This window comes from Bombina bombina, chromosome 3 (assembly GCF_027579735.1).
Source record: "Bombina bombina isolate aBomBom1 chromosome 3, aBomBom1.pri, whole genome shotgun sequence".
NCBI classification, from domain to species: domain Eukaryota; kingdom Metazoa; phylum Chordata; class Amphibia; order Anura; family Bombinatoridae; genus Bombina; species Bombina bombina.
The window spans coordinates 1,218,024,311-1,218,043,999 of NC_069501.1; the positions used below are offsets into that span (position 1 = coordinate 1,218,024,311).

Sequence of the window (19,689 nt, forward strand, 5' to 3'; positions counted from 1 at the left end):
CTTCTCTTTGTGCCGGCGACGCTGAATTTTGCGCTGGTTTGGTATCCTATATACGGCGTAACCTAGAAGTTACGCTCGTATATTTCTGCCATCGCCCGTAGTTTTTTGGTATCCAATATACAGCGTAAGGACTTACGTGGCGAAAATGGAGAAATCTTACTCCATTTTCACCTCGCCACAAAAAGCAGCCGCAGTAAGCCTTACACTGTCTATTGGAGCCCCGTAACTCCCTAAACTAGCTACAATATAAACCTAACACCTAACGCATGCGCAATGTCTATCTACCTGTCAACCGCAATCTGCTAAATAAAACCTAACGCATGCGCAATGTCTATCTACCTGTCAACCGCGATCTGCTAAATAAAACCTAACACCTAACGCAATCCCTAATAAAGTATTTAACCCCTAAACCGCCGCTCCCGGACCCCGCCGCCACCTACATTAACTACCCCCTAAAGTGAGTCCCTTACACCGCCGCCATCTACCTTACCTACCCACTAAAGTGAGCCCCTTGCCGCCATCTACCTTACCTACCCCCTAAAGTGAGCTCCTACCCCGCCGTCATCTATTTTAAAATTAACCCCTAATTTAATCCCCCCTACCCCGCCGCCACCTATATTAAATTAATTAACCCCTAACTTAATCCCCCTACCCCGCCGCCAGCTATATTAAATTATTTAACCCCTAATCTAATCCCCCTATACCGCCGCAAACTATATTAAATTATTTAACCCCTAATCTAATCCCCCTATACCGCCGCCAGCTATATTCAATTATTTAACCCCTAATCTAATCCCCCTACCCCGCCGCCACCTATATTAAATTAATTAACCCCTAATCTAATCCACCTACCCCGCCGCCAGCTATATTAAATTATTTAACCCCTAAAATACTAAACTACCCCTACCACTAAACCTAAATCTAACCCTACAAATAGCCCTGAAAAGGGCTTTTTGCGTGGCATTACCCCAAAGTAAACTGCTCTATTGCCAGCCCTTAAAAGGGCTTTTTGCGGGGCATGCCCCAAAGAAAACTGCTCTTTTACCAGCCCTTAAAAGGGCTTTTGGCGGGGCTTTGTCACAAAGTAAACAGCTCTTTTGCATCTAATCTAAATCCCCCTACACCGCCGCCACCTATAATAAATGTATTAACCCCTAATCTAATCCCCCTACACCGCCGCCAGCTATATTAAACACATTAAGCCCTAATCTAATCCCCCTACACTGCCGCCAGCTATATTAACTATATTAACCCTAATTATATTAGGGTTAATATAGTTAATATAGTTATTATATTATATATATTAACTATATTAACCCTAATTATATTAGGGTCAATATAGTTAATATCGTTATTATATTATATATATATATATTAAGTATAATAACCCTATCTAACTCTAACATCCCTAACTAAACTCTTATTAAAATAAATCTAATATTAATATTATTAATTAAAATATTCCTATTTAAATCTAAATACTTACCTATAAAATAAACCCTAAGATAGCTACAATGTAATTAATAATTACATTGTAGCTATTTTAGGGTTTATATTTATTTTACAGGTAACTTGGTATTTATTTTAACTAGGTACAATAGCTATTAAATAGTTAATAACTATTAAATAGTTAATAACTATTTAATAGCTACCTAGTCAGATTCCAGTCGGACATCATCACCTCGTGGCTTACATCAACCATCAGGGGGGAACGAGAAGCTCCCTAGCCATGAGGGAAGTATCTTGAATTCTGGAATGGGCAAAGGCCCACGACTGTTCGCTATCAGTCGTTTCATTGTCTCTTCACCCCAAAGTGTTTGCAGAGATTTGAAACAGATGGGGGACTCCGGAGAAAGATCTCATGGTGTCCAGACTCCACTTCAAGCTACCCAGATACGGGTCGTGGTCCAGGGATCCCCAGGCAGAACTAATAGATGCCTTAGCAGTGCCTTGGAGATTCAACCTGGTCTACATATTTCTACCGTTACCACTTCTACTTCGAGTAGTGGCACGCATCAAACAGGGGTTTTTCCCAGGAGTAATGGATCATGGGCTCTCACCACCTTTATGAAAGAAAATATGTTATGCTTACCTGATAAATTAATTTATTTTATGGCAGTGAGAGTTCATAAGACCCCACCCATTAATTTCTATATTTTGATTATTATTTTATAGCTGCAGTTCAAGCATGCACCTCTCTTTTCCCTGCTCCTTTTTGTGCTGCTCGTTTCTTTTCCTACCTTTTTCTGGCTTGGGTATATGTAAGACTAATTTCCAGTAAGGTGGGAAGGGCTTTTAGAGTTTTGGTAATCTCTGTCTCCTCCTGGTGTTCAGGAGTATAATTCCCAGAAGTAATGGACCATGAAAAAAATGTTTTTTACCAGGTAAGAACAAATTATAATTTTTTTCATCAGGTTCTAAGATCTCTAAACTTGATGACTTGGAGATATACATTTTTTCTGATTCTGTTTTTGAGTTCTTGATTCAGGCCTGTAACCTGTGACAAGGAAGGTTTATCATAGGGTTTGGAAGGAAATTATTTATTGGTATTTTAAGCATAGTTTTAGCTTGCACTCTTTTAGAATTCCTTGAAGTCTTCAGATTCTTCTGGATGGTTTGGATAAGGGTTCACCCTACAGTTTTTTTAAATGGCCAGATTTTGGCTTTTTCACTGTTTGTTTCTCTACTAGTTTGCTAAGATTCTGGACATTCTCATTTTTGTTCCAGCTTTAGTCAGGATCCACCCAGTGGTAAACCAATTTCTTCTCTTTGTGCCGGCGACGCTGAATTTTGCGCTGGTTTGGTATCCTATATACGGCGTAACCTAGAAGTTACGCTCGTATATTTCTGCCATCGCCCGTAGTTTTTTGGTATCCAATATACAGCGTAAGGACTTACGTGGCGAAAATGGAGAAATCTTACTCCATTTTCACCTCGCCACAAAAAGCAGCCGCAGTAAGCCTTACACTGTCTATTGGAGCCCCGTAACTCCCTAAACTAGCTACAATATAAACCTAACACCTAACGCATGCGCAATGTCTATCTACCTGTCAACCGCAATCTGCTAAATAAAACCTAACGCATGCGCAATGTCTATCTACCTGTCAACCGCGATCTGCTAAATAAAACCTAACACCTAACGCAATCCCTAATAAAGTATTTAACCCCTAAACCGCCGCTCCCGGACCCCGCCGCCACCTACATTAACTACCCCCTAAAGTGAGTCCCTTACACCGCCGCCATCTACCTTACCTACCCACTAAAGTGAGCCCCTTGCCGCCATCTACCTTACCTACCCCCTAAAGTGAGCTCCTACCCCGCCGTCATCTATTTTAAAATTAACCCCTAATTTAATCCCCCCTACCCCGCCGCCACCTATATTAAATTAATTAACCCCTAACTTAATCCCCCTACCCCGCCGCCAGCTATATTAAATTATTTAACCCCTAATCTAATCCCCCTATACCGCCGCAAACTATATTAAATTATTTAACCCCTAATCTAATCCCCCTATACCGCCGCCAGCTATATTCAATTATTTAACCCCTAATCTAATCCCCCTACCCCGCCGCCACCTATATTAAATTAATTAACCCCTAATCTAATCCACCTACCCCGCCGCCAGCTATATTAAATTATTTAACCCCTAAAATACTAAACTACCCCTACCACTAAACCTAAATCTAACCCTACAAATAGCCCTGAAAAGGGCTTTTTGCGTGGCATTACCCCAAAGTAAACTGCTCTATTGCCAGCCCTTAAAAGGGCTTTTTGCGGGGCATGCCCCAAAGAAAACTGCTCTTTTACCAGCCCTTAAAAGGGCTTTTGGCGGGGCTTTGTCACAAAGTAAACAGCTCTTTTGCATCTAATCTAAATCCCCCTACACCGCCGCCACCTATAATAAATGTATTAACCCCTAATCTAATCCCCCTACACCGCCGCCAGCTATATTAAACACATTAAGCCCTAATCTAATCCCCCTACACTGCCGCCAGCTATATTAACTATATTAACCCTAATTATATTAGGGTTAATATAGTTAATATAGTTATTATATTATATATATTAACTATATTAACCCTAATTATATTAGGGTCAATATAGTTAATATCGTTATTATATTATATATATATATATTAAGTATAATAACCCTATCTAACTCTAACATCCCTAACTAAACTCTTATTAAAATAAATCTAATATTAATATTATTAATTAAAATATTCCTATTTAAATCTAAATACTTACCTATAAAATAAACCCTAAGATAGCTACAATGTAATTAATAATTACATTGTAGCTATTTTAGGGTTTATATTTATTTTACAGGTAACTTGGTATTTATTTTAACTAGGTACAATAGCTATTAAATAGTTAATAACTATTTAATAGCTACCTAGTTAAAATAATTACCAATTTACCTGTAAAATAAATCCTAACCTAAGTTACAAATACACCTACACTATCAATAAATTAAATAAACTACAAATATCTAAACTAAAATACAATTAAATAAACTAAACTAAATTACAGAAAAAAACAAACACTAAATTACAAAAAATAAAAAAAAGATTACAAGATTTTTAAGCTAATTACACCTATTCTAAGCCCCCTAATAAAATAATAAAGCCCCCCAAAATAAAAAAAATTCCCTACCCTATTCTAAATTAAAAAAGTTAGCTCTTTTACCTTACCAGCCCTTAAAAGGGCCTTTTGCGGGGCATGCCCCAAAGAAAACTGCTCTTTTGCCTGAAAAAACCCCCCACAATACCACCCCCCAACATTACAACCCACCACCCACATACCCCTAATCTAACCCAAACCCCCCTTAAATAAACCTAACACTACCCCCCTGAAGATCTCCCTACCTTGTATTCACCCAGCCGGGCAGAACTCTTCATCCGATCCGGGCGATGTCTTCAATCAAGCGGCAGTGAAGTCTTCTTCCATCCGGCGATGTCTTCAAGCAAGCGGCAGAGAGTCTTCTTCCATCCGGGCGATGTCTTCAAGCAAGCGGCAGAGAGTCTTCTTCCATCCGGCGATGTCTTCAAGCAAAGCGGCATCTTCAATCTTCTTTCTTCGCTCCTCCTCCGCGGAGCATCCATCCGGCACGACTTCCCGATGAATGAGGTTCCTTTAAATGACGTCATCCAAGATGGCGTCCGTCGAATTCCGATTGGCTGATAGGATTCTATCAGCCAATCGGAATTAAGGTAGAAAAATCGGATTGGCTGATTGAACCAGCCAATCAGATTCAAGTTCAATCGGATTGGCTCATTGGTTCATCGCCGGATGGAAGAAGACTCTCTGCCGCTTGCTTGAAGACATCGCCCGGATGGAAGAAGACTTCACTGCCGCTTGACTGAAGACATCACCCGGATCGGATGAAGAGTTCTGCCCGGCTGGGTGAATACAAGGTAGGGAGATCTTCAGGGGGGTAGTGTTAGGTTTATTTAAGGGGGGTTTGGGTTAGATTAGGGGTATGTGGGTTGTAATGTTGGGGGGTGGTATTGTGTTTTTTTTTCGGCAAAAGAGCAGTTTTCTTTGGGGCATGCCCCGCAAAAGGCCCTTTTAAGGGCTGGTAAGGTAAAAGAGCTAACTTTTTTAATTTAGAATAGGGTAGGGAATTTTTTTTATTTTGGGGGGCTTTATTATTTTATTAGGGAGCTTAGAATATGTGTAATTAGCTTAAAAATCTTGTAATCTTGTAGTGTTTGTTTTTTTCTGTAATTTAGTTTAGTTTATTTAATTGTATTTTAGTTTAGATATTTGTAGTTTATTTAATTTATTGATAGTGTAGGTGTATTTGTAACTTAGGTTAGGATTTATTTTACAGGTAAATTGGTAATTATTTTAACTAGGTAGCTATTAAATAGTTATTAACTATTTAATAGCTATTGTACCTAGTTAAAATAAATACCAAGTTACCTGTAAAATAAATATAAACCCTAAAATAGCTACAATGTAATTATTAATTATATTGTAGCTATCTTAGGGTTTATTTTATAGGTATTTAGATTTAAATAGGAGTATTTTAATTAATAATATAAATATTAGATTTATTTTAATAAGAGTTTAGTTAGGGATGTTAGAGTTAGATAGGGTTATTATACTTAATATATATATAATTATATATATAATATAATAACGAAGCAAAGAGAAGCACTCACTGGATTTTCATCAAAAAGTGATCAAAACTTTAATGTAGATTGTGACGTTTCGGGACAGCAACAGTCCCTTCCTCTGACAAGACTGTTGCTGTCCCGAAACGTCACAATCTACATTAAAGTTTTGATCACTTTTTGATGAAAATCCAGTGAGTGCTTCTCTTTGCTTCTTTATCATTCACCGCACAGCACCCTGGTAGTCGTTGGATTTTGGTGAGAGTGCACAGACACCAATCTTTGCCTATAATATAATAACAATATTAACCCTAATATAATTAGGGTTAATATAGTTAATATATATAATATAATAACTATATTAACTATATTAACCCTAATATAATTAGGGATAATATAGTTAATATAGCTGGCGGCGGTGTAGGGGGATTAGATTAGGGGTTAATACATTTATTATAGGTGGCGGCGGTGTAGGGGGATTTAAATTAGATGCAAAAGAGCTGTTTACTTTGTGACAAAGCCCCGCCAAAAGCCCTTTTAAGGGCTGGTAAAAGAGCAGTTTTCTTTGGGGCATGCCCCGCAAAAAGCCCTTTTAAGGGCTGGCAATAGAGCAGTTTACTTTGGGGTAATGCCACGCAAAAAGCCCTTTTCAGGGCTATTTGTAGGGTTAGACTTAGGTTTAGTGGTAGGGGTAGTTTAGTATTTTAGGGGTTAAATAATTTAATATAGCTGGCGGCGGGGTAGGGGGATTAGATTAGGGGTTAATTAATTTAATATAGGTTGCTGCGGGGTAGGGGGATTAGATTAGGGGTTAAATAATTTAATATAGGTGGCGGCGGGGTAGGGGGATTAGATTAGGGTTTAAAAAATGTAATATAGGTGGCGGCGGGGTAGGGGGATTAGATTAGGGGTTAAATAATTTAATATATGTGGCGGTGGTGTAGGGGTATTAAATTAGGGGTTAATAATTTTAAAATAGATGGCGGCGGGGTAGGGGCTTACTTTAGGGGGTAGGTAAGGTAGATGGCGGCGGGGTAGGGGCTCACATTAGGGGGTTATAGATTTAATATAGCTGGCGGCGGGGTCCGGGAGCGGCGGTTTAGGGGTTAATAACTTTATTAGGTGGCGGGGTCCGGGAGCGGCGGTTTAGGGGTTAAAACATTTATTGCTAGGATAGTGAGGGGGGATAGCGGATAGAGGGTTAGACGTGTCAGGCTATGTTTGGGAGGCGTGTTAGACAGTACGGGAGATTTAATACTTTAGTCAGGTTTTGTAGGCGCCGGCAGTTTCTAAAGTGCCGTAAGTCACTGGCGACTCCAGAAATTTGTACTTACGCAGATTTCTGGACATCGCTGGTTTGTCAGACTTACGGCACTTTAGCCTCTGACGGCGCCGTAAATAGGATAGCTCGAGTTGCGAGCTGAAACTGCGGGCGGCGTGGGTTCCCTCGCTTGCGCCGCAAACTACGCTGCATATCGGATTGCGCCCCAGAGCATTTTTGCCATCACTACATTTAAACAGAATTAGAGCATTTTTTTATATTTACCTATCAAAACTATATATTTTTTTTTAGTAGGCAACCCAAAGTATTGATCTAGACCCATTTTGGTACATTTCATGCCACTATTTCACCGCCAAATGCGATCAAATAAAAAAAAAAAAAATTGGTTATGTAAATTGTATCTTTGTTTGTTGAATGCATCTCTTACCAATATCTAATGTTTATCACATGCTATAGGACTGGTTTTCTCCATAGGAGATATTATTGAACTTAAACGATTAATAACTTATCCCCAGTCTGAGCTGATGACTGAATGTTTTGCAGTTATACATGCAAATATTAATTGTACTTTTCTTACAAGATTTTATATCATTCTTTATTCAATAAAATGTTTTAAAAAAAATTAAAACAAACTATTGAATTAAAAAAACAAACAAAACAAAAAACCATACAAACGTATTAGCTTTAGAAATCATACTTTATTGTTATTTTGTTACAAATTTACCATCACTTTAAGTACCATTAAATTAAGTGAAAATGTCTAATCAACAAATACATAATACAGCAATAGCACTCACTCTGAATTTCAAATGAGTAGATTTTTTTCTGATACATTTTTAAAAAAACGGCCTATTTCCCTGACTCCATATCATTTGACAGCCATCAGCCAATCATAGACTCATATGAATACTCTATGTATGCACATGCTCAGTAGGAGTTGGTGCCTCAGAAAGAGTGCATATAAAAAGACTGCACAATTAAATAATGGAAGTCAATTAGAAATTGATTTTTTTTAACTGCATGCTCTATCTGAATCAAAATAGTTTAGTTTTGACGTTAAAGTCCCTTTAACTTTTATATGCCTTTAAGATTAGTGATATAGCTAAACAAGCAGGGTTTGAAAACTCTCAAACATAATTGTGGTACAAGCAAGAATAGTGCATTGTCTAACATTTTGTGAAAGCGTGAAATCTGCTTCCCCCATTTATTTTCTAGATCCATTACTCACTGCTTCTCCCATACCACAATACTGCACCAAAGCAAACATGCAAGTTTTAAATAAAGAGATTGCCTAAGGACAACATCAATTAGAAAATGCAAATACAATTAAATCCTGATTGTTACTTTAGTGTATTTTATACACGATATTCTATTCATATATTAAATGTACGCGGTTGCCCTTAGTAAGGCCTTGCTGTGCCGGGGTTTAAACTAACAGGTAGAATGAAACACGCCTCCTACTTTTACACCTTGTGAAACCAGAGTGTTATACTCTTTTACTGCCTTCTCTGTCTGGAACACCAAAACATCAATCCCTTGCGCTCTGACATATTCCAAAGTGGCAGCTGGTACCTACACAAATGAAAGACAAAGTTTGGTTACTGTGCTTGGATTTGAGACAATAGGTTTACATATATACATATTGGTTAATACTTGTATCACCCAATTATTGATGTAAATTGCAATTTTGATTAATAACCTTCCCCACAGATAAATAAATTCAACAATAACAATCAACACAGAGGTATAACCTAAATTAGCAGTTTAGAAAGATGTTGAGCCACTCCCCCTCATACTTCCTTTATGAAGTGGAAGCCCATGGAAAACTTAGATGTTCCAAATGAAGTAGGGTAAGCACAACAAAATACAGTTCCAGGTGTCCTATTAAACTTTGAAAAATATATTTCTTTCATGTAATTGGCAAGAGTCCAAGCTAGTGACGTATGGGATATACAATCCTACCAGGAGGGGCAAAGTTTCCCAAACCTCAAAATGCCTATAAATACACCCCTCACCACACCCACAATTCAGTTTTACAAACTTTGCCTCCTATGGAGGTGGTTAAGTAAGTTTGTGCTTGATTTTCTACGTTGATATGCGCTTCTCAGCATTTTGAAGCCTGGTTCCTCTCGGAGTACAGTGAATGTCAGAGGGACGTGAAGAGACTATCACCTATTGAATTCTATGGTTTTCCTTGCAGGAAATCTTTTTTCATAGGTTCTCTGTTATTGGTTGTGGAGATTAATTTCCTACCTCCCTTTTCAGATCGACGATATAATCTCATATTCCATTATCGCTACTGGTAACGGTTTCAGTACTGGTTTGGCTATCTGCTATATGTGGATGGGTGTCTTTCGGTAAGTATGTTTTCATTACTTAAGACACTCTCAGCTATGGTTTGGCACTTTATGTATTAATATAAAGTTCTAAAAATATGTATTGTACTTATATTTGCCATGAGTCAGGTTTATGTATATTTCCTTTTGCAGACTATCAGTTTCATATTTGGGAAAAAACATATTTAGGAAAATATTTTTCTTACCTGGGGTATAGTCTTTTTTCAAATTGACTGCTTTTTCATTAAATTTCCACGGGCAAAATTAGGCTCGTGAGGTTGCAAAATTCTGATGTTTATTGCTTCATTTTTGGCGCAAAGGTACGTCTGGTGATGCAAATTCGTAATTTCCAGCGTCTTAGTTGACGCCGAGTTTCCTTGCACAAGGCTGCGTCTGCAATCATGCGAGTGTGTTATTTCCGGATGTTGTTAGCACCAAAAAAATTAATTTTGCATTGTGCGTCATACTTGGCGTCAAATCATTTAATTATTTATAACCCAATTCCTATATGCCTCTTGCCTTTTTCTATTTCAGAGGGCTATGCTGTTTGCATTTTTTTAAATGCAAATGGTGAAAGACAGCACCTCTCTTTTCCTTTCTGGGGCACAGGAAAGGGTTAGCCAAACCCCAATGTGTATTTAAAAGAAGTAATTTTCCAGCCTCCAGTTAAATTTAAAAGACCTTTATTAGTTTCTTACAGGGTCCATCATATCAACCAACAACGTTTCAAACCTATTCCAGCTCAGCTGGAAGGGGCAGATTAAGATTCTTCCAAAGTATTTGGGCAGATTCTGTCCAAAATCTATGGCTTCAGAGTATTGTCTCTCAAGGGTACCGAATAGGATTCAGAGTAAGACCTCCTGTGAAGATGTTTTCTCTCAAGCATCCCAGCAAATCCAGTAAAGGCTCAGGTTTTTCAGAAGTGTGTTTCAGACCTGGAGCTTTCAGGGGTAATCATATCAGTTCCGTTTCAGGAACAGGGTCTGGGGTTTTATTCAAATCTATTCATTGTCCCAAAGAAAGAAAATTCATTCAGGCCAGTTCTGGATCTGAAAATTTTGAATCATTTTGTAAGAGTGCTAACTTTCAAAATGGTGACTATACAGACTATTCTGCCTTTTGCTTAGCAAGGGCATTATATGTCCACGATAGACTTACAGGATGCATATCTTCATTTTCTGATTCATCCAGACCTCTATCCGTTTCTGAGATTCTCTTTTCTAGACAAGCATTACCAATTTGTCGCTCTTCCATTTGGCCTAGCGACAGCTCCAAGAATCCTTTCAAAGGTTCTCGGTGCCCTACTCTCTGTAATCAGAGAACGGGGTATTGCGGTGTTTCCTTATTTGGATGATATCTTGGTACTAGCTCAGTCTTTACATTCTGAAGAATCTCACACAAATCAACTAGTGTTGTTTCTTCAAAGACATGGTTGGAGGATCAATTTACCAAAAAGTTCCTTGATTCCGCAGACAAGGGTCACCTTTTTAGGTTTCCAGATAGATTCAGTGTCTCTAACAGACAACAGACGATTAAAATTGATTTCAGCTTGTCGGAACCTTCAGTCTCAATTATTCCCTTCAGTAATGTGCATGAAAGTTTTAGGTCTCATGACTGCAGCATCAGACGCGATCCCCTTTGCTCGTTTTCATATGAGACCTCTACAGCTTTGGATGCTGAAAAAATGGTGCAGGGATTATACAAAAATATCAGAATTAATATCCTTAAATCCCAATGTTCGACTCTCTCTGAGTTGGTGGTTAGATCGCCATTGCATAGTTCAAGGGGCTTCTTTTGTTTGTCCAACCTGGACTGTGATCACAACAGATGCAAGTCTTTCAGGTTGGGGAGCTGTCTGGGGATCTCTGACAGCACGAGGGATTTGGAAATCTCAAGATGCGAGGTTAACCAATCAATATTTTAGAACTCTGTGCTATTTTCAGGGCTCTTCAGGTTTGGCCTATGTTGAAGAGAGAACCATTCATTTGTTTTCAGACAGACAATATCACTGTGGCATATGTCAATCATCAGGGTGGGGCTCACAGTCCCCTAGCTATGAAAGAAGTATCTTGGATACTTTCTTGGGCGGAATCCAGCTCCTGTCTAATTTCCCAGGTCCAGGGATCCTCAGTTGGAGGCAGTGGATGCGTTAGCAGTTCGTTGGTGTTACCAACCTGCTTATATCTTCCCGCCTCTTGCTCTTGTTCCAAGAGTGAGTTTCAAAATCATTATGGAACAATTGTTTGTGTTTCTGGTAGCTCCAGCATGGCCTCACAGGTTTTGGTATGCGGATCTTGTCCGGATGTCCAGTTGCTAACCTTGGCCACTTCCTTTAAGACCAGACCTTCTGTCTCAAGGTCCGTTTTTCCATCAGGATCTCAAATCATTAAATTTGAAAGTATGGAAATTGAACGCCTAGGCTTTGGTCCGTATCAAGCCTGTCATTAAATCAATTTCTCCTCCTTGGAGTCTTAATTTGGTTTTGAAGGCTTTACAGGCTCCTCCTTTTGAGCCTATGCATTCTTTGGGCATTAAACTACTTTCTTGGAAAGTGTTGTTCCTATTGGCCATCTCTCTGCTAGAAGAGTTTCTGAATTATCAGCTCTTTCTTGTGAATCTCCTTTTCTGATTTTTTTTTTTAGTTTTCAAAAGAGCTTTATTTTGATAAACAAAACATACATGGCATAAATTAAATGTACACATAGTACTTCAAAGCTGTTACAGTATAATGCTTCATCACAATAGTCCATTGTACACGCTGTTTCAACGTGTGAGGCATGCTTAAGATCAGTCATTTCAACACTTGAAGATACCTGTTAAATGCAATGTATGCCTTAATTGATCCCAAATTTCTCACTATGCAGACCACTCTTGGGTCTATGACAGATATATTTATGAACAGTGTTGGGAATATGTAGCGGGGAGGGGGAAAACTAGGGGAAAGGAAAACAAACAATTTGCGTACATCAAATCTGTTGCAAGATAATGCTTCATCACAATAGTCCATTTTACATGTTATTTCCAGGTGTGAGACATGCTTGTAGTTAGGGATGCACCGAAATTTCGGCCGCAGAAAGTTTCGGCCGAAAATAGCATTTTTTGTTATTTCGGTTTATTTGCCTTTTATTTTCGGCAAAATTATTGTGTAGCATATTTTAAATTTGATGCCAGCCTAGAGCTGCTGTTTGAGTTCATTACTTGACTTACTGTTTTGAATATAATAATAGTTTTCTAGGACTATACTTTATGTTGATAATTGTTAACAAAACAAAAACGGTTAAATCTGATTCTGTTACACAGAACTAAATAAAGAATAATACTAGCGATGCACAAAAATTTGGGCCGCCGAAAATGTGCTATTCCAATTTCGGCCCAAAGAGGACCAAAATGGCTAAAAATGTACAGCCCTCCCCTGTTCTATTGAGTTACATGTCTATCCTTAGCATAAGGTGAGCAGCACAGCACTGGCGTGGTACACAGAGCACACACATAAGTACCATGACATGATGATATTTGAAACCAGGAGAGAAAGAAACCAAAGTTCTGAATAGTGAATACAAATATCAAAGGAGGATAAGTAACATGTTTATAAACACTTGATATTATCAGACACAGCCCTAAGCACACACAGTGAATATGTATAAGCCTTATATACAGTGCTCATACATCAGCCTCTTGTGCGTAGACATTCTATTCGCCTGAGGTAAATATGCGTGCACACTATATATGCATAAGCCCCAAGCTCGCACACAGTTGGTACAAATTAGCACCCACCAGACAGTGTATACAAAAAAGCACAGTAACTTTCTATAACCACCTTGCACATAAGGTTGTAGCTAAGTCCAGTGGTCCTGGTGATAGGTGACAGACTCCATTTGGGGCTCCGGACATATAATCTGACGGGTCAGTGTGAGACCCAAACCAGGAACTAGGCGGAGATACGATGAGAGACGATCAGGTGCAGCCACGCTCATCGCACGGATAACTACACCCAAAAACAAAACACATGTCCACCTCGTATTGTTATCTGGCTATAACCACGCCTCTCCCTTATAGAGCTCCAGTTTCACTGCAGATCACGCCCTACTGTACAAGTGACCATGAACATTTGTTGGAGCTTTCCCGCCTACAAGCTCTCTCAGCTACACACACACACTGTAGTTTAAAAAGGCCAGGATCATCCTGAATTTTCGGTATCGGTTTCGGTCCAGAATGTTCATTTCGGTGCATCCCTACTTGTAGTCAGTCATTTCAACACTTGAGGGCACCTGTTAAGTGCAATGTATGCCTTAATTGACCCCAAATTTCACATTAGGTAGACCACTCTTGGGTCTGTGACAGATATGCATATGTACAGTGTTGGGAGTATATAGTGGTGAGGGGGAGAACTAGGGGGGAGGGAAACAAACAAATTGGGTGTAACATTTTTAGGATAAAGAATTGATCCCAGTTTTCTAACTATATAAACCACACCTGGGTCTATGACAGAGAGGCATTTGAGCAGCATTGGGAATACAGGCAGATACACTGAAATTCTTTATTGGGAATACCTAAAGTTGAGGGAGAGAGATGTGGGCAAGGAGGACAAGCAATATAAATATAACGATTTCAGTATAGTGGGAAACATTGGGTATTTTCATTTACAGACAATATTGGGCTCATAAATATTAAGACTGAGACATACATAATCCAAAGAAGAAGCTTATTGTATAATAAGTATAAATCATGTGGGATATAAGGGTTATTAGAAGTGAATCATTCTATCCACAATGTGATTCATAGTATGAAGCTTGTATACTCGAGAGAGCTATGCAAAGCTTTGCCCAAGAGTGAGCTTAATACATTTACAAGACTATCGTCATGAGAGGGGAATTAATAAGGGAGAGATAAAGAGTGTCTGCTTAACTTAGGGATAAACTTCAAATAAATCAACGACTTACAATATGGAATTAAACAAAATTACAGTGTGCTTGCTCGACTTAGGGATAGGCTTCAAATAAATCAATGACACACATTTTGAAATTAAACAGAAACATTACTAGGTTACCAGAGTCCTTGTGATATAACGTTAGCTGGGGGATACTATCGACTCTGGTGTCAAATCCAGCCGCACATTGTCAGAGGAATGCCTCTAGAAGCTACCCCTCTCCTCTCTTCGGTATATGACTGCCACCCTGTGAATAGAGGTTGTGACACACAGAGCTGCCCTGTGACATGGTTGACGCATCGCTGATTTTTACGGATCTCATCCCAGCTGTAATTATAGGTGAGAGGCTTGGCCAGTGTTGTTTGTGACTCGCTCGGGTGGGCCTACCCACCCAAACTTCTGTGCTAGTGCCAAATGTGCCAAAATCGTCCTCTTCCTCAGCTTCTCAGATCGGGTATTACCCAGAGCTTGGCTCCTCGTCTTAGATTTTGTAGATTGGGATTCAACCAAGGCGATTATGGCCAGTTTTGCCGACTCCGGTATTTTCTGCCAGCAAAGGAAATAGAGCTCTTGTGATCCCGGGTGCAGTTCTACTTTATATGCATCATTCTGCGTGTCAGAGGCTGGGAGATTACTCCCCAAACTATGCAGATCCTCCATTTTGTGTATAGCGTTGTCAGTTTTGGATTTCTTGTCCGCCTTACTTTCCTGTGAATCCGTCAAGATATGTAGTCTCGTTTTCAGGGCTTAAGCATTTTAGCAAGTGATCGTAAGGTGCTCTCTGCATAAGTCTGAGCATAGAAAGTTCAAGCCGCGCAAACAACTCCTCTTGTCGTGTCATACTTCTCCCCTCCGCCATATTTAACATGCTCCACTGAATAAAGATGACTCTCCCCCACTACAGAGGTTTAAGAACTTTTCAGTTATAAAGTGTGATCATATGGCTTGATGACTGAATAATATTGGGTGATGAAGAGGTTCAGTAAGCCAGTTTACCCAGCAGCACTGATAACCCGACTCTTCCCGGGGGGAGGTGAATGCCTACAGGCCGCCTTAGGCCTTTATCTTCCAAACTGGATCTCCAACGTCATATACACGGCTATGAGAGATAATATGGGTCACAGTTTGCAGTACTGTGAAACCTTTATGTATTCTATGTTTAGTCTTGCCGTGTAAAAGTAACAATTGGCGGATTGTTAAAGCTTCTGCTTGGAGCTCTCAGGAAAAGCGCCCTATCCAGAATACTGCTTGGACACGCCCCCCTCCTTTTCTGATTTTACATCAGGATAAGGCAGTTTTGCGGACTTCATTTAAATTTCTACCTAAGGTTGTGAATTCTAACAACATTAATAGAGAAATTGTTGTTCCCTCTTTGTGTCCTAATCCTAAGAATTCTTTGGAGAGATCCTTACATTCTTTGGATGTTGTAAGAGCTTTGAAATATTATATTGAAGCTACTAAAGATTTCTGGTCTATTTATTGTCTTTTCTGGTTCTAGGAAAGGTCAGAAAGCTTCTGCCATTTCCTTGGCATCTCAGTTAAAGCTTTTGATTCATCAGGCTTATTTGGAGTCGGGTCAGGCCCCGCCTCAGAGAATCACAGCTCATTCTACTAGATCAGTCTCCACTTCATGGGCTTTTAAGAATTAAGCTTCAGTTGATCAGATTTGCAAAGCAGCAACTACTAAATTCTAACGTTTTGATGTATTTGTTTCTTCGGAAGCAGTTTTTGGTAGAAAAGTTCCTCAGGCAGCTGTTTCAGTTTGATTCCTCAGCTTATGTTTAAGTTTTTTTCTTTTCAACTATGAGAAAAAAAACTTATATTTTTTTTGGTTGTGGATTAATGGCTGTTATTCGTATCCCTCCCTCTCTAGTGACTCTTCTGTGGAGTTCCACATCTTGGGTATTACTATCCCATACGTCACTAGCTCATGGACTCTTGCCAATTACATGAAAGAAAACATAATTTATGTAAGAACTTACCTGATAAATTCATTTCTTTCATATTGGCAAGAGTCCATGAGACCCACCCTTTTTATGGTGGTTATGATTTTTTGTATAAAGCACAATTATATTTCCAGTTCCTTTTTGTGATGCTTTTTACTCCTTTCTTTATAACTACTTGGCTATTCGTTAAACTGAATTGTGGGTGTGGTGAGGGGTGTATTTATAGGCATCTTGAGGTTTGGGAAACTTTGCCCCTCCTGGTAGGATTGTATATCCCATACGTCACTAGCTCATGAACTCTTGCCAATATGAAAAATGAATTTATCAGGTAAGTTCTTACATAAATTATATTTTATTTCAGACACAAAATCTAGCCAGGGGAACAGAATCCACAACTCAACATATCTAATAGCAGACCAGTGGACTGGTTATGTTGAAATTTAGCAAGTTTCCATAACAGCATAACAACCTTAACCCCATGGAGATGCTGTGGAATGACCTCAAGAGAGCTGTTCACACCAGACATCCTAAGAATATGGCTGAGCTGAAGCAGTTCTGTAAGGAAGAGCGGTCCAAATTCCCCCTGAACGTTGTGCAGGTCTAAACCGCAGCTACCAGAAATGCTTGGTTGAGGTTATTGCTGCAAAAGGAGGATCAACTAGCTATTCAGTCCAAGCATTCACTTTTTCCACAGCACTGTGAATGTTTAATGGGACGTATTCAATAAAGACATGAAAGATTATAACAGCCTGTGTGTTTTTAGTTTAAGCACATTGCAGTGTTTTGAGCACCATCTTAAAAAAAAAAAATATTCATCCTGAAGTTTATTTTTCATGTTTGATTTATTAACAAAAATAGACTCAAGTTATTTTGGAAATGACAATGACACATTTTATCTTTACAGTCCTAGCTGTATTCCTGAATACATAACACAAGTCTGCTGCTCAGAATAAACACCTATTTTTTAAATATGGCAGACGTGGTCTATGTTGTAATGTTAGCATATACCAGCTTGTTTTAAAAAGGCAAAATGGAACGAAAGAATTGTCTGAATATTTTTTTTTATGGAATTCTTTTTTATTAAATACACACAAAAGTCATATAAAAGATATCTTATGAAAGCATATGTGAAAAACATCAAAACATTTCTTAATAAATGCACACCAATAAATATACACCAAGAGAGTTACTATATGTCTCAAGGTCACAGAATTAGGAAGGGAGTCCAGAAGTTAATACATTCAAGAGAACTGAAAAAGTGTTAAAAAGTCTCCGAAATGAGTAAGAGAGTGTGTGAGTAAGAGAGAGATATAGAAAAAGTAAGAAAGAAAGAAAAGGGGGGAATGAAAAATCATTCCCCTATCCAGTTGCAAGCCATATTGTGACTGTGAGACTTAAGTGTCTTTAACATAATTAATACAATCAATGACTCCCTGCCGCTGCGGGGCCACCACATACTTCCATTTTCTATCTATCAAGTTTTATAGAGATTAGAATATACACCAAAAGGAACTGTTTAGTTTTAGTGGTCTTCTTGATTTCTAGATATAAAAGGGTTGTACTAGGGTGTGATATGTCCTGTACACCCTGGACACTCACACAGCTGTGTAGTTTTCCTCCAAAGAGGTCCAACGACAGGACAGTCTCATTAAATAGGTGGGAGTGATCAGATAATATTTTATGTAATTAAGCAGGGACCACATTGTCTTTACAATAGCGATAGACCATTTTTTTGCCATGTGCTCTCATCTCCACTCCATCTCTCATAGTTCAATAAGCTTAGTTTTAAAAACAGCTGATCCACTGAAAAGGCATCTTTAGTGGGCAGACAATAGTTTATTAAGTTAAAGACCAGCGGTCCACCTAGACTCCCACTGAGTTAGTGGATGCAGACCACCTGAGAAAATGCCCAGTCCCTCTTTAAAGCAGGAGACGAAGCATGTCAAAGTGAACGTTTTTCAGCAAGGCAGATAGGTCCGCTTGATTTTGGAGTGTATCACCTGAATACAAGTCCCTGAGTAGTAATAGGTCTGCAACGCCCCAACCCCTAATATTCGCATCTGAGAGCCCATGGTGTCTGAATATTATTTTATGAAACGTCCTCTGCAACTAAACCAGAAGTGCCAACACCTGGTTTAAGTACTTGAATACACCTTACTTTTAAATACCTTACCGCCTGTAACGGTACCTTTGTCTCTTTTCTCTCTAGACATTACTTTATCTGGATGCATTGGGACTTATTGTTATTTAGTATGTGCCATTCATGAAACATTATCTGTTATTGTGCTTTATGAAATGTGTTTGTGTTTAATGTTTTTTATTTCTTCAATTCCGGAATTTTATGTATTGTATGTATTAAATTGAACTTATTTACTTTGACTCATTTTAGTTTATTGTGACTTTTAGCATATGTATATGAGCATTTTATATGTAACTATTGATACTACACTTTGTAGCTTAAAGTGAAGGTAAATTATGACGAATTAGTGCCCGGTTTCTAATAATCCTATTAAAAACATGTGCACTTTAATTCATCAAAATTGACATTTCAAGTGTTTTCTTAAAAAAACTTACCTTTTAATCCTGAGAGCCGCTGAAGCGATTCCTCCGCCCGTCGCTAGCCCTCTTCGCGGGTCCTAAATGATGAATCCAGCATCATCCAATCCCCCAGGCCATGATCCCCCCGGATGGAACGCCGTGATTTTAGGAAGCCGAATTTGTAATTTCTGACGTAAGCAGAGGCTCCCGCCGGCCGGGGGAATCAATGGAGCAGCTTTCAGATTTAAAAGGTTTTGAAGAAGACGCTTGAAATGTCAATTTTGATGAATTAAAGTGCCCTTGTTTTTAATAGGATTATTAAAAAACTGACAGACAGAATGGCACCAGAGTCGTGCCTCAATGCGCGAGTTGGGACTGTTAAGAGTCGCCCGACAGACACACCCCAGCCAGTAGACGTCACTCTGTATCAACCAGTCAGACGTCGGTAATCGGCAGGCCTCCACAGGTTCCGTGTGGCTACGATCAGTGCAACTACCACTGCAGGTAACGGGTGGGATGGAGGTAGGGCATGAATAAT

At 39.0% G+C, this 19,689-nt stretch overlaps 1 protein-coding gene across 1 annotated transcript in view; it reads right to left on the reverse strand.

Annotated features, from left to right (window-relative positions):
* Nucleotides 1–8,082: 8,082 nt before the first annotated feature.
* The window catches only part of AAMDC (adipogenesis associated Mth938 domain containing), a 232,868-nt gene continuing 221,261 nt past the window's right edge, over nucleotides 8,083–19,689 (reverse strand). The window contains exon 4 of the mRNA XM_053708684.1: nucleotides 8,083–8,976. Within this exon, the coding sequence (XP_053564659.1) occupies nucleotides 8,836–8,976 (141 nt within the window). The 3' untranslated portion in view covers nucleotides 8,083–8,835. The remainder of the gene's footprint in view (nucleotides 8,977–19,689) is intronic.